The 16690-nt window shown below is 40.2% G+C and overlaps 1 protein-coding gene across 1 annotated transcript in view; it reads right to left on the bottom strand.

The window, feature by feature from the left end:
- Nucleotides 1-903: 903 nt before the first annotated feature.
- The window catches only part of LOC105561480, a 21223-nt gene continuing 5436 nt past the window's right edge, over nt 904-16690 (bottom strand). The window contains exon 2 of the mRNA XM_012011488.1: nt 904-4201. Within this exon, the coding sequence (XP_011866878.1) occupies nt 3238-4201 (964 nt within the window). The 3' untranslated portion in view covers nt 904-3237. The remainder of the gene's footprint in view (nt 4202-16690) is intronic.

Raw genomic sequence — 16690 nt, forward strand, 5'->3', positions numbered from 1 at the left:
CTTGTAAAATATGGAAATACAAGTGTGTCGAGTCTTGTTAAAATAATTTATAAATAATTAGGGTAATCGCGTGAGATTATACCGTTTATCCCTTTCGTTTATATCACTGATATTTTTATCATGAAGATGTTCACGACAATATAATCGGCATGTTTTGCACGTGTTACACGTGAAACGGTAAACGGATGTAATGTGTAAGGACAATCTTCGTTGGTTGGATAAAAAAAATATTCTCCTTAGCATGTCGAATTTACACGGTCAATTACCGAAAAATGTGGTCCCAGAGGCGAGCGACTCGTCACCGGCGCGGCTCTTGCTTGCAGATATTAAAGTAAATGCGCTGTAACGGGTTGCGAGGGTTCTCATCCAGATACAAAGTGGTCGAGCAAGGTCATAAACACAGGTCTATAGATCCATTAGTTTATATGTTCCTTCGCGTCATCCTAGCGATTAAAAACTCATTCGCAGCTGCTCAATTTGAAAATTGTCGCAACAAAATTCAGCGAGAATGTATGTCCAAACACTGGTAAACTACGGGCGTTTAAGTCGTAAAGTTTCAAGCGACTTCTCACTGTTTGATAAGGATTTTATCTGTCGCTCTTATGCGCGAGCTATCTTCTATTTAATATTAATGTTTGAACGCGTAAAGAAATTATTTCTATTGGATGAAACTATGAAATTATTTCTATCGAATGAGTAATATCTGCATGGATATTAAACCATGAGGATGCCAAGAGGCACAAGTATCAATAACGCACATACATAAAATTTTTACAAACGTGTAAATACTGAAGATTCCGTTATTAATCTGGAATGCGTCTGTACGTAATTGCACGTCGGAAAGTTCCTATCTTTAATGAAGTTACGGAACAAATAAAAGGGCCGGTTTTTGCTAATGAGCGTAACGCAATTCGATAGTAACTTCATTAACCGAGCCTGATCATAGAGGTAGTTTGTTGGATCATTAGAATCAAAGTTAATATCGCAGCTCTTTACGAAGAAACAAATGGTTGTATCGTGGCGATCCAAGAAATTTCACGGAGAAGAAATCAAGGAGGAGACTTCAAAATGCGATTATATACAATTCATACAATATTGTTAGCGCGAATAAAAATGTTCTTGCAGTTTGAAAGCTTATATCTACATAATTGAAAAGAGCTCTTCATGATACGCACACAAAAGGGGACAAAAATCTTTCAAAATAACGGTGCCAAATATTCTCTTTAAGATCAACATCGCTAATGTTGGCTATGAGCACGTAAGAAATGCGGGATTTGTGAATTTTTAAGTACTTATCGAAGTAATGTGTACAAAGAGCTATAAATATCTTTATTCATTATACTGGATGCCTCATTATAATCGAGCGCACTTACGATATCTAGAATAAAAATATATTTAACGTAAAAAAGATTCCCACGTTAATGTGCGCAGGAGGAAAGATTTACATGTATGAGAACATGCGTATTGTCCAGTCTTAATGAAAAATCTACCTATAATTATATGGAAACGTTTTGCATTGATCGAGTATTTGACATACTAGATCGCGGATCGATCATGTTTACGTGATTACACACGCACGAGGAGCGCGTGTGTAGAGATGCGATAGTGTGTCCGCATGTTTATTACATTTATAAAAATATATTATACAACGTTAATTCAATAATGGAAAATTTGATTGTATGGAATCATAGACGATCTCAGTCTTTCGGTGGGAAGAAACAGTTTGGCATAAGCCGAAAAAAGTCTTACGTTTGATTAGATTTGTTAAAAGAGAAAGAGAAGCCCCAATGCGTGTAAGTTTAAGCTCGAGCTAAGGAGATGTTAGCGTATTCCGTAGAAAATCGACGTCACGTAAAATCCTTATATTAATCTCAGTAAAAATATATAGCATTTTCTGTGCTTTTCTTTAAATCTTGCATAAATAAAAAAGCAGACGAAGAGATAAAGAGAAGCGTACGTTATATATATATATATATTATGTAATTTCAATGTCACATAGTAATAGTTTAATCAATACTTATATCTCATGTGTAAATAGGGTGAATAGCCATCCAATGCAGGATAGACATGGAACATTCAGTCGTAATCTCAATAATACTATCGCGCTTTAAGCCAGCAATGCCCAAAGTTTCCGCAAACGCACGAGCAAAGCAACAAATTCGTTTTATTCTCGAGTGAATACTTTCTCAAGTATTCACTCATAAGTTTTATATACCTTTTTCTACGATAAAATCAATTGACACAGCACACATTTCTAGAAACATGTCAGACTTTCGAAGACTTCGATCACCTCGCTAGTAAAAATATGATTGCTTTATTCTAATTGCTCCTTGCACTTTCCTAATTGCAACAAGATTTATCTTGTATTTAATTCATGTTCAGAATGCTGACGGGAACTAATTAGTTTTCTTCATTACGCGATGTAGATATATGTCGATATTTTAGTCGAGAGTGACGGGGCAACTCCCGCAAAACTCGCATTGCTGAGAAAAGCGTTTGACAGATAAAAATCTTTTCTGGTGGTGCTTCAGTCTTATTTTAAAACTGTTTGACACATACTTTTTCGATAGGTTCATTTTAGTAAAGTCGTCTTTTAAATGACATATTTAAAAAAATGTCTTTTAAAATAACACATTCTTAGAGAGAAACAAACGCGTGGATGTCATTTTGCGGAAATTTTTGGTGTTGCCTACATGGATACTGATTACTGTATTATATTAGTAGGTATAACGCTTTTGTGAAAATATGATATGCTCAAGTTCCTTATCCGCTTGTTAGTTAATAAAATACCAGTTCAGTTATTGCAGCAATGCAATTGTTAACGTCGTCCGTGATCTCGCAGTCCGTGGTGCGGACCGCCCAAATGTGATATCGTTAAAATATGCGAGAGAATGGGTTAGCTGTTACCGATAAAACTTGTACTTGCATTCCTAACATTTACTTATCTCGTTACGTCTTTCGTAAGTAAAGTTAATAACGATGCATATTTAACAGAAGTGGAACGGTTTGCAGGATGCATTGTCTCGAATAAGAGTGACTATAGGCATGAAAGTCTCCGTTTCTCTCTTTTTCTTCCTCCCTCGTTCCTTCTCCTTTTTCGCATCTTATCGTTGTCAACTCGAACGGCGATCTCTGATCCTGTACAAACAGAGTAGTACGCATCTACTTAAGCTAACAGGCTCGCGAGTCACTTAAGATATTACACGAGTATGCACAAGTACACGAAACAATCGAGGATTAAGGTAGAAGGGGATGATAGTAGACCGGCTTGCGGCTCTTCTCCATGATGTAGAAAGCCTTGGGCTTGCCGTTTCCGGGGAAGTTCTTGTGGATGTTGGTGGTGCCCGACTTGGTGGCGATTGGCGCGTAATACGACATGGCAGCCTTTTTCCGGTGCTTCTTCATCTTCGGCACGGTGTTCCTCGAGCCGTGAAGTTCGTTGGTCAGGTGCACCCTGTGCACATTCATATCGTCTAGTCTATACGCCTTGTTGTCGTTCTTCTTCGTCTTGAATTTAACATTGTCGTTGTCGTTGCTCGGATAGCTCAGCCTCTTGTCGTTATTTCTCACGTGTTTCGTCACCGGCGGCTTTTGGTGCGAATGGAGTTTGTTATCAGCGGCGTGGTACTCGTGGCTCTTGCTGGCTGTGTCGAGCTGATAAAGCTTATCCAGCATGGTTTTTGTAGACAGCGTCTGCTGCGGTTTCTTCACGTCCTCCAGCCTCTTTCTAGCCTGGTCGATCCTCAGTTGACTCAGCTGAAGGCGCTTCTTCTCCGTCATTTTCTTTACGACCGGTAAATTCCAATGATAAATCTTGGCAGGTTTGCCATTTCCTTGGAATCCTACCGGAAAACTCGGTCCGGTCTTGGTCACTTTGTCGTCGTTGACGGATTTGTGGGGCTTCGTGATGGTGTAGTATGGAGGACTAGCCGGAAGCTTCACGATGTAAACGTGGCTGTCGCGGTGTCCGTGACGACGGCTGTAAGCCTGATGTATGCGCGTTTGCGAGCTGAGTCCCGGCGGTTCAGGGCCGGCTAATCGCTTCTTATGATGCCCATCGGGTATTTGAAGAGGCGTCAGTCCGAGGCGGTTTAGGACAGCCGCGTTGCTTGTATGAACCGTCTCGAAACTCTCCTCGGAAGTGGTCGCAGCGGCGTGACTACTGAGGAACATCAGCAGTGAGCCACTTAGAAGAAATAATCTAAAACAAAAATCATATATCATCATTAGACGTATATATATCTTTCATGTTGATGCACCGAGGTGAATTTAATAACGAATAGTAATGGATTAAGCCAAAAAAAAAAGAACAGCTGATGTGTATAAAATATAAGAATAATTGTAGCCACGACAATTATTCTTTTGCCGCGTGCAATTGATTCAAAAGAACTATATAAACGAGATTCCAACGACGTTGCAAATACACGTAGCCCGCGCGAGATCCAGATGAAAAAGAGGTAGGGCTACGCCGGCTCAAGGAACGATTCATCACGACTGCCACGTCGCGCGAAACCAACGAAAGAAATCGCCTAACCGCAAGCGGTTGGTGCCACGAGGAATTCGAAGGGTGGACCGTGGACCTCTCGGCCATCTGGCCGCTCGTAAACCTGGTTGCGCGCGGAAAAAAATTTTAATGAGGAGGAATTTCAGGGCGAGAGCGTGAAAGTGATGACTCTCTGCCAACAAGGCGTCTGGAGATTTTACGAGGTGAGAAACCGACAATGCAAAAACATCATGACGATGAATACTCGTCAATTTGCTCTGCTGTTGAAGAACCGCACGTCGCTGGTGAACCGTGCGATGAATTACCCTTCCCACTTAATTACTCGTTACAAGGATGAAGTATGTTAATTATTCTCTCGTATACCTTTGTGATAGGAGCGTTGCGCACGCCCATGAAGAAAACACCGTTTCAGTAGCTCTTCATCTATGAATCACATTGCTAATTCGAAGAAAGGATCGTCTCTTACGGCTCGACAATAAAATATGTATAAATTTATCAACGAGATATTTTTCCAGACTGATTGTGAGAGAGAAGACGCTGGAAAATAAATTTGTAGCATGTATAAAACATAAGCAAGTGATTATACAGAATTGCGAAGGGCAATTCTCCGCCGAGAAAAGTAATGAAATATTCAGTGACTCGAGTGACTATGTTTGGCAAGCCAATGTTCATCGGTCTTGGAAGTTGGAACGTCCGTCATGCAATAGCCATAAATTAATATGCCAGCCGGACGACTCCCTCGTTGTGAAATTATTCCTCCATCCAGCAAGGTACTTGACGTGGTCATTCACAACGACATGACGCTCGTGCTGCATCTAAAGGAGTGACTGGAGGAGAAAAGGTGAAATACGACGGAGGTGGAAAAAGGGAGGACGAAGACGGGAAAGAAGATTGCGTTGCTTGTGCGAAAGATGATCGAATGTTTTTCTATAACTCATTAATTAGGAGCAATTAATAAGTGACGTTTAATATCACATGTATTATATATAAATAGTATTTCGGTTATATATTAATTATTCTTGCCATTGTGACTTATCAGTAGAATATGATAAAAGTTTTAAAACATTTTAAGTAAACGAAGGGAAAATTAACAATATTTATAATCGTGTTATCGCTGTGTCACACTTAATGCATATGAATAACTGATTGCTCTATGCGGTATTAAATAAATGGATTGTCTGCGTCTCGATGTGAAGGTACACTGTCCTGTCGAGATTTGGTAGCGTAAATTATAATGTCAACGCTTTTAACTTTATTCAACACTAGCTTAAAGTACCCGGCGCTGTCCGGAGTTTTATCACGAGGTATCAAGGGGATAAAGAAGAGAGAAATGGAGTGTCTAGGTGTCTAGGTTTCATGGTAGCCCATATTTTCTGCGTAGAGAGTAACTAGGCACAACTTGGTCCGGAGCGATTGAAGGATTTAGCAGACATATAAGACATATAGACAGACGTTCTATTTTATATATGTATACCTTAATACTTGTATACTTTAAAATACAAGTAATATTTAACTTGTGCCAACTTTAAAATCAATTACTTTTCGAGTTACCAGTTGTTCCGATAATACGAGTGTAATAATAGCGTGAGCTGAATAAAGTAGAATCTTTTTCCTATATTTCTTCAATGATTCTATTCGCGATTCCGCGTTCGAGTATAGAAAAGCACTTGGACATTCGAGGAAAACAATGATGCTGCTTCGCGGGAAAGAGCGCGCGCGCGCGAGCGCGCCCTGCGGCTCGAAAGAACGCGGAAGAGGATTCGATGCTCGAAGAAGAGAGTTCAGATTAGTCTGACGAGGGAAGAGCTCGAGGAGTGTGAAGAAGAAGAATAAGAGGAGCGGAAAGTAACCGCGGAGTGCGAGCACGTGCACGCGCATACAGGTATGCGTGAGAAAAGCTCACAGTCGGAAATCTAAACGTATCGGCGGTGCGACGGGGAGGCAACGCCTGGCCGGAATGACGAATGGAAAGGGATACCAGCGTTGGCATCTCGCGCCGATCGGAGATTAATCTTCATGATCATCTCCGTTCGACCGGAGAGCGGCGGCAGCGCGCGGACTGCCCGTTTTACCTCTCAACTTAACTCGACCCAATGATCAATGGATATCAAATGGTTCGAGTCCCTTTCAAGAGTCATCGACTGCCCTAACTGCGCTAATTTTCGCCGGCCTCGCGTCTCGTACATGGGAAGCATGTTAATCTCGTACGAGCGTACGCGAGAGGCACTTCAAATATTTATCAAGAGGCCCAAGTCCGCGGTCTGCGACCCTTCCTGCGAGGTGTGAAAAGCGTCTTTCGAAAGAAGTCGCTTCAACGATCACGCGTCTGTGGATTATCACATTTCGCGTACTCGCGCTATGTAATGGATAAGCCCCTGGACTCACTGTACACCCTCCATATCGGATTCATGCGAATATCACACGTGCTACGTGAATACAATATCCGTGCTTGTATAAATTATTTATAAGATAACGCTTTCCGCAGGAAATGTACGAGACTATCGTTGGATTAATATAAAGCGATTCTTATCTCTGTACTCGAGATGAATCTTCCACGTACATCGCGTATCTCGCGTAGATTGCAAGCGCATGGAACAAGTGCGTGTTAAGCGACAGTGATGTGTGGCGTATCGAGAAATCTAATTCATTGGGATGTGAGCAGAGCCATTCATTGATTAACTTATATCGCGATTACATTCATAAAACCGCGAACGCGGAATGCAGTACGCGTTCGCAGAGCACCCTTGCCGATCCGCGTTGGACCTGGGGAGTAAGAAACAATTATAGGATGATATTACCCGTAAATTTCAATGCGTGGAATCTCGATGCCCGGGCTTTGACTCGAACTGCATTCATCATTTTGCAATTAAGTTCTTCCTTTATATCTGAGATAGATCTTGCCATTCATCCTGTATGGAACCTGACGAAATCTATTCGCTTTCAGATCCAAGACAAAGAAAGTTGATGGAGTTTCTGGACTTTAATTTCACGCGATGGTGCTTTTCAGATTGCGCTTTACGCTGCCTTGTAATTTGCAATGTACCATGTACGATTACAAAACTTAACGTATATATTTAGCGTTCTGTTCTACAAGTTGAAATAGATTTCAAATAATTGAGATATAAACACGTCGCATTTTTGTATCCTGTTTGAAACACCGTTACTTCGCTCGACAGTTTAACTTATTATGACGCAACATGAGGGGTTCTCAATTATCCAATTATCCTCCGGGCTAAATTGTTCGGCCTTTTGGCGTACGTTATGCGAAGAAAACTTTTTGGATGAACATAATATCCCACGTAATATTCTTCAAAACTGCACACGCAAACTCAATTATGTCAATTATCAGCATATTGGTGCATGCTGCAAATTACTTCTCGGTTTTCTTAGCCTGCTTTAATTATAATTTCCTTGCAAATAGTTTGAGAACTTAATCATTTGTAATTGATTATTTCCGCAAATTTGCAGCACACGCGAAAATCAAATTATTAAATTACATTACGCACTCGTGCAAGTAAAATTATAAATGCTGCAATAGAAAATGTCTAACCGATCTTTCTTAAAAGGTGTAATTATCTCTGTAAACGTACGTTCCTCAGATTATAATCCGAGGCGACGTTTTTCGTTCGTGGCAGCTATTTGTCAAACGAAGGTACGTGTAAAACTCGGTGTTCCCGCAACCGGTAGTTGAGCATTGTCTTTCCCAGAATCCGAAATGGTATTCAAAATGTAAGCAGCAAACCGGTTGATAACCGGTTCGGTCGCTCTAACGAATTTGGAAGAATTTCCATGCATTTTCTATATAAAGCGTTCTCGTTTAACTTACCACTTTTAAATATTGAAAAAGAAATAATTGGTCAGTGTGAAAGGCGCTGATCGTCATAGATTATAGCAAAATTAGATTATTTCTTATTTGCTCACCGGAGCTAAACCGATGTCCGCAGAGATTCACGTGCATTTTCCCGCAGATCCATCCGCGATCGAACAAAGTTTTGACAAAAACGAAATACTTTTTTTCATAACACGGAGAATGCCGTCAGGTATCCCTTTCGATCTCGCGCGAGATCGAAGCGACGAGAAATACAATATTTGTTATTACTACAAGTGCCGCGATCGGTCCGGCAGTTCTGCATTACTGGCTGGCGAGTTCAACCGCGTATAAAAAAAAAGAAGTAAAAATCGGGTAGAAAGGAATGAATTCGCGGCAATGGTGGCCGCCGGAGCGACACCATCGATTCCGCGCCGTGTCAACCTTATATAGCACTGGCATTCCCTTACGGCTCATTAAATTCACAAGGCACTGCCAAGGTACGACGTTGGCAGAGCAGACAGACGTGGAGGAGAAAAAAAAAGAGGCTAGCACGAAAGCCGCGGAAAGAGGTGGATGGCCACATGCCCAGGCAGGCATGTCCTTAAGTTCCAGGCGGATCTTGAATGGAGGGAGCGCGGAAGTAACGAGCGACATACTTCTTGCCGTTTGCACCGAGGGTAATGACAGGGGCGAGGGGAACGTCCAGTAGACGTATTAGCGTGAATGACTCTCGTTAGGAAGAGCCGTAATAACTTTACTTCCCATATAATCAAAGACCCGCTTTGATCCTCGCAATCAACACGCGCTGTGCTTTATCATTCTGGAATTAAGTTTAACCATTAAAGTCGCGCGGGGTACGCATTATTAATTAATCCGGGAGATCGATTTTACCACTCTACCACTTTACTCCCCGACCGGTAATCTGCTGTCCACGTTGCAATTTAGATTGCGATCACGAATACCGCGCGGAAATTCCGATAGCTTTTACGATGCGATATACGTGCGGCAGTTCTTGAAAATATTTCAAGTGTTGGAAATAATGGCGGAATCTAAATATCGTTACGGCTAGTCGTTCCCGCATTATTGGCGAAAATGGAGAATGCGAAAGAATGCGCGATGCGCAGGGATTTGCATTGTTTTAGTGTCAATAATTCGAAAACAATCGGAGCTGCGGCAATATTTAGATTTTATAATTTAATATGTTTTTAACATTAGGGGTATTTTATCAGAGGGAAATTAAGTTAGATAAAATTTAATTATCAATTTATAACAACAATCTTATGTTTTAATGATATAGAAATATGTGTCTAAGATAAAAATCCAAATTTCTATTCCAATTCGAATTCTATTACGTTAAAGCATTAAAAACTATCATATCGTAGGATCTTTTACCTTGTTTTTGATATGAAAGTATTAAAAATAATTATTAAGTCGCTAAAATTATTGAAATCAATTGGCGAGAGGATCACATTAATCAGAGTCAAGAAGCTGGTCCTTTACAGCTCTACTATATTATACCTTTTGCACTTGTGAAATGAGATGTCATCTTTCAAGATAATTGGAAAAAGAGAGGAAAGATGAGAGGTACAAAAAGTATTAGCTACAAAAAATAAACCCTACTAGTATCCAATTAGGGGAAGGGATAAGCAAATAGGAAAACGAGAAGTTCTATGGGACATAAAATAACGCGAGCCACAGCAGACTTGCGTTCTCCCGCTTATTGTTTCGGTCACGTAGTCCTTCCACCATCCACGCGGAAGGAACTCGAGTACCTCAAGTACATAATCTCACGCATTGATCCTTTGTCTCTGAGGATCGAGGAAACCAAGTCTCGACTCCGAAGGTTGCCTTCCTCTACTTGGAAGCTGAGACTTCACCAAAGCGAATCTCTGGCAGGTATTCTGCGCCGCCAGACGCGCTAATTGGCGCAGTTACGGGCCTGCGGAGACGCACATTTCTCTAATTAACTAATTGGATTATTACGTGAGAACCATAAACTTTGTGTTATGATCTGTCGCGAGAACATGATGATCATACCGTTGCGTGCGCTAACTTATTACTGTCACTTTAACCGTAACTGTGTAAAAAAAAATTTGTCATCAAGAACGATCAATGCAAACTCGCTCTAAGTGTACACTCCGGAGAGTGTCTGAATAATTGGCCTCAGTGCGGACGTGGACCTGAACTTGAAATCAGATCCAGTTTTCTCGTGTAACGCAGCGTTTGCCAAGTTAAGAATTTTATTACCAAATTTGAGAGGCGCTGTTCAGCAAACAATCTCTCAACGACTTCTTGTACATAACTGATAAAATAAAATAGACTGCCAAAGAATTTCATGAAGATCTTAAGTACAAATCTCTCTTGCATACATAAATAATTTTTATAAACTTTCTCTTAATTATCTGACACAAAAGGGGAAAGAGATGTCTAACGAGTGTATATAATATCTATTTTTGTTAAAGCATAATTCCAAATTCGTAATATTAAAATAATAGATGACAAGAATTGACGAAAGATTCTCCGAACCAGCTTTCGTTTGGACGTTCTGTGAACTCCCATGAAGTGACATTTCTTGTCTGTTTTCTTGTTCGTCTTTTTAAATAGAATAATTTTTAAAAGAAGCAAACTTTAGCGACTCTAATTACTTCATATCAAAAGTGGACCAATGCGTGTGTCAGAATTAGTGTTGGTATTATTGTTAGACCAGCGATATGACTTTAAGAAGAATTTCTGATGCTGTCGCGTCGTTCAATTAATTTTAATTTCATTAAAAAATACAAAACACGACTAATTACGGGTTTCTTACAAAATTACGCGATTTGTGTTGTATTACTAAATAAGAGGTGATATATATACGGGCATAAACGCAACTCTGTGTAAACGCAAGTAAATAATATTGCATTTATCTACTGGTACTCTATGTAGTAGTTACCTCTTTATAAAGAATGGTCCATCGAACAAGGTGCAACGCAGGCACCTCGTTGTATACGTCGGGAACGTGACGAGCGTGAAGAACTGTTTTAACGGAGTTCCTTATATGTCGGCGCCGATCATACGAGGAAGTGTGAACGATCTCGAGAATCTCGTTCTCACGCGCACCATTTTCCATTCTGCCCAAGCTTCCGCCTGTTCGCACGCAGGTGCGATAGCATTCTTTTGCTTATTGCACGAGAGACTACGATAACGAAAAATGACGGGACTAAAACAATTAACGTAGAAATCTAATCGTTAATTCAATAACAGAGATTCATTAAATTGACTAATTTATTCAACCCTTGCAATTTTCAGTCAATTCTAAAAATCCGATAAAATGTTTGCTAAAAGAAAGAATAGAAAACGGAAACATTTGCACTCTATTGTCTCTGGATATTCATTCAACCTATCTTGAAGTGGATTCAGAGTAAAAAATATATTAAAAATATATTATCTTTGTTCCTAAATATTTTATTAATTATTGTTATGTTGAACTATAACAATGAAAGAATGCACATCGAGAAAATGTTGCGTAAAGCGCATTCAGTATTCGATCGATCCCGCACGATCTGCGGCCGTTAATCGATAATATCGAGCAGCGAAAACACAATGGGAAGAGAGAAGAAGAAAAGCAACGATAAAACGAGACCAGGTCTCGGGCTAGGGAAGCCACGCCATAAAGAGACGAGAATGTAAAAATGAAAAGTTCCTGAACTCGAAGTTAGCCAGCCACGTCCGAAAGATTCCGTTCAATATTTTTTCTTCCTCCGCCGTCTTTCCTTTCTTCTCGCTGTCTTCTCTATTTGTCTCAAGAATCTCTTTTATTCTCTTTCTATCCTTTTTTCTTTCCGCAGATTCCCTACCACAAGACTTTAACTTATGCTCCAATCGAGCCGCACTTGGCACGGGAAAAAAAACATGAAGGAAGAACTTGAACCGGTGAACTGTCTATATGTCTGACTCCAGGTAGCTAAGTTGCGCTGTCTAAAGCGCTAGACCGAAGCGATTGAATAATTGATGCGTATTTTTATACAAATGCAAATCGTTTGTACATACATTTATTTTTTTATTCTGTTTGATTTTATTTTTTAATGTTTTTTTAAAACTTTGCATTTGCATAGAAATCCGCAGTCCAATTATAAAATTCATACGATAAATACGATAAATAAACATTTATACCATTGTGTTTGCAATATTATTTTTAACAATCAAACAAACAGAGAGAGAGAGAGAGAGAGAGAGAGAGAGAGACAGAGAGAATATAGTAAATTTTCGTATAGAGACTCTCGAATACTTCATGCTATTGATACGTATAATCTAATTACGCGGTCAGAAATCTGTACAATGCCTAAAGGTCCAGGCCCAGATCGTTAATTTCGCGCTAAGCCTAACCCTGTCATTACGTATCTTCGGCAATAAACGTTGATTATACGCTTCGCATTGAGGAGGAACGCCGAGAGGGAAACTCGAAAAGGGGTAAAAGAAAGAAAGAAGAGATGCGAGACGCCGTTATCACCGATAATTGAGGACGTACATGAGGCACAGCTTCAGAGGATCGTTCCTTTTTTGCCACATCGAAATTTTAGAACCACTCACGTTCGAAGATTGAAAATTTATAGAAATGAAATTTTTATCTCCTTTTCTCTCTCTCTCTCTCTCTCTCTCTCTCTCCCCTCCCTCATTTTTCTTCATTATCATTGTCATTGTATTAAGTTTAGCGAGATGTATCTAATATGGTAGTATTCATATATATTAAACATTTTTATATTATTTATTTATATTATAATCAACGCGCAACATCAAACATAGCTGAAGAAACATTACGTCAGAAATCGAAAATTATTAACATTTTATCTTACTGTTTTTTGTCACTTTTTATCTTATAATCTCGGAAAAAATTGTTTCATACCTAATTATATATAATAATATCCTTTCCCGGAATTATGAATCAAAGATACATGTTATTAATGTGTGCAGATGGGAACCAACAGCCGTTGGGAATCAGTTAATCGGCGATATTAATTTAACGATAGAGAGAAATTAACGGTTAATCGACAGCCTCGTACGCCGCCTCACCTTATCGTTTTGCGGTCAATCGGGTTCTATTACGCAAAACATTAACAGGATTTTCGCAGCAGCGATTTGTCGATCGCGACGGTTCAACAATCTCGTAAGAGATGTACTGAAGTATCTATCAAATGGCACTAATGGCCCCAGTGCCTATGTCAAGCAGCGCGTGCGAGTCGAGTGCGTGCACACGCATAATACTTGAGTAGGCGCACGTGCTCGTATCGAACGGTTACTCAGGAACAACCTATTGATGCTTATTAAATCAATGCCGACGACCAGGATTCAAATAACCCCGAATTATCTACGATTTGTCCCTTTGAAACAGCATAGCAATTGTTAGCTTCGATAAAATTACTAATCAAGCATATTTCCAGGCAAATAAAAAGTATTTCAGTTGTATATTTCGACAAAAGCGTTCTGCGACGATTCGTTCGGAGCCAAATCAATTGTACGTATAATGACGATTGTAACGAGAAAGAGGTTTGAGTAAGGGGTTTCTCGCACCTCAAAAAGCGTACACCTATTGCCGAGAATGGCAATAAATTTCTGCAGTTATTATCCTCATTTCCTACAATCTGTGCAGATTGGTAGAGGAAAGTCCTCTATTACGAGATAGGATTCTAATATGAGATAGTGGGTTTTCAACGTCCAAATTCAATCACAAATCTTTTTTCGCAACGATTACACGATTCAACAATCAATTTTCCACTGAATGGATTTCGCTCCAAGGGCAAAAAATTCATAGTGGAATCAACAGATAATGTCTATTAATTTAGCAGAAAGCTATCTCATATTAGGAGCCTATCCCATAATAAGGGACTTTCCTCTATTTATTTCGCTTAGAACAGTTCAGAATTATGAGATTATTTTGTTAAGCAAAACTCATTTTCCAATATTGCCTAAGTTACTACCTTGTTAATGCCGTTTATTGCCTAAAATTTGTACACCTATTGCCGAATGCGGGAGACCCCACGGGTTTGAGTTTACATGAATTTGAGTTGTATTATTAATTCCAGATTTCCTGGAGCAATGTGGTGCACCGCGTGCAAAATTTCAAAGCAAAATGTAAAATCGCGTTCCTCCAATCAAACATCAATGACGAGGCTTTCACGTAGAAATTTCGCGGCCCGAACAATCCCGGGCCGCTGGAAAATATATTCGTCTACTTGCTCGAATGGGAAAATTTACTCGGTTGTTTCCCACATCTCGCTTCGCCTCGCGACTGCTGAAATATTCATGAGCGAACTAGCCGAACGAGCGTGTCCGACGCACACTCTCCGTACGAATCGCAGACTCCGCTTCTCTTCCCTTTCCATCCATATCGACTCTTTGACCTCAGCACCATTCTGCATAACGGTGCATCGGCCTGGACGTTTGCCTATTATGTCACTACATTCGTATAAGGATGTTGTGTGCCATAAGTTCAAACCTAAACAGGAGTTGCTTGAATTTTTCTGGAGCAACGATCAATCTTCGCGGTATGGGAAAAGGTACGATTCGCGTTCGACTTGATGAGACTTCTCAGCCGCGTTACTCGCACGCGTGTCCCATAAATGTGGGAAGATACAGCCGGCGAGTGAAGAGACGTTGAATTAAAGAAATTTCGCGTTCTCTTTGAAGTACACGCATACGAAAGAGATTAAGGCGATACAAAATGATAATCGTCTTGTATGTTCCACAGTACATAACACAGAAACGGTATGTGAATCTCCACGTGCGCGTGTAAATCAAAATGTTCCTCGAAAGAAGTCTCCTCCGTCTGTCGTCACCGTTTACCGTCGTCGCGTCGTGATATCTCGTACGCGTAATAACGTTATCGCCGCAGGATTTAATGTGTGTATCAATAAAACGCGGACGTAGATGCGTGCGTCGTTCAACATTCGCAGACGCAGTTATAGCCGGCAATTATTACAGGAGCGTCGTTTTTCTCCGAGCCACGAGCGCGCGATAATCCTATACCGGGCTGTTATTTGCGATTCGTTTCGTATGAGGAGAATTTCTCTGTTTGCATCGTCACGCTGTCTCTCGATGTCTCCGCTGCATCCGCGTGGTCCGCCTTTGCCACCGACTAATTGCCATTAATTACGAGCGGGCACCATTTCACGAGAGGAAGAATAGCTATCGGGTCAAGATAAAGATAACAAAATCATAAAGATTCCCCTTTGCATAAAAAATATCTGTATTCCCGCGGATGCATTTCCTAGTAGCACAGTGCGTGGACCACACATTGATTAAACGTTGGTCCAATACAATCAAATAAAGTAGCTTAAACGCGTCTTACCAGAAAAATTCTTATGTAACGTCAATGCACGTTTGATCAGTAAAATGTGGGAACCCTAGCACAGTGCATGGACCAAACATTGGTTAAACATGGGCCTAATACAAGCAAATATTGAACCAATGTCTAACAAATGTTTGGTCCACGTACTGTGCTATGGCTCCCATATTTTACTGATCAATCGTGCATTGACGTTACGTAAGAATTTTTCTGGTAAGACGTGTTTGAACTACTTGAAACTTTATGAACAAGTTCACTATCTACACATCGAAACGCAAAAGACGTCGGAGAGCGAGAGACATTAACGACGACGACTGTTAGAAAGAAGAAGAAGAGGAAGAAGAAGTGGAAGAGATGATCGAAACATTTGAAATCGAATAAAAGTGCACGTATTCGCATTACTCGCGTGCCGATCGGTGCTCGCACCGTTAGACACGCGCATTTACGATCTTATTTATGCATCTACTTATATACGTCGCAGACAGCACGTACGTATGCGCCGGGCTCGTAATATATCGCATGTCCCAATCGAAATGCCACCCCACGTTCTATTCACTCCTCTTTTACTCGAGGGTCTCCTATAACGGCCTAACCCAACGAATAAACCTGCTGTCTGGAAATGATCTCAATCTGCTCTCTCTCTCTCTCTCTCTCTCTCCCTCTTTTGCTCGTTCTCCCTCTCGCTTTCATTAACAAGATTCTCGACTCTGATTGATTCGATTCTCCTGCCGACTAACTTCAATAATTTTTGCGATTTAATAATAATTTTTACAACGACGCAAGAAACAATGCAAAAGATTCTAGAATATGATCACTTTTGATTTTTAAACTGTGTAGTGCAATAGAAATTGAAATTTTTATGTAGAAATATGTTGCTATGTCACTAAGGGCCGGTTGTTCCAACCCCTTGGTAAGTTAACTGATTGAACTGATAGTTCAATCATACGCACGTCTTTGTTTTTTCTTGAAATTAGACTAAGATAAATATATAATTTAACTATTAGTTAGCTTATCAAGAGGTTGGAAAAACTGGCCCCTAAAGGAGATTATATTA

This window comes from Vollenhovia emeryi, unplaced genomic scaffold (genome assembly GCF_000949405.1).
Source record: "Vollenhovia emeryi isolate VEMERY1.0 unplaced genomic scaffold, V.emery_V1.0 DF939206.1, whole genome shotgun sequence".
In the NCBI taxonomy this organism is placed as follows: Eukaryota; Metazoa; Arthropoda; class Insecta; order Hymenoptera; family Formicidae; genus Vollenhovia; species Vollenhovia emeryi.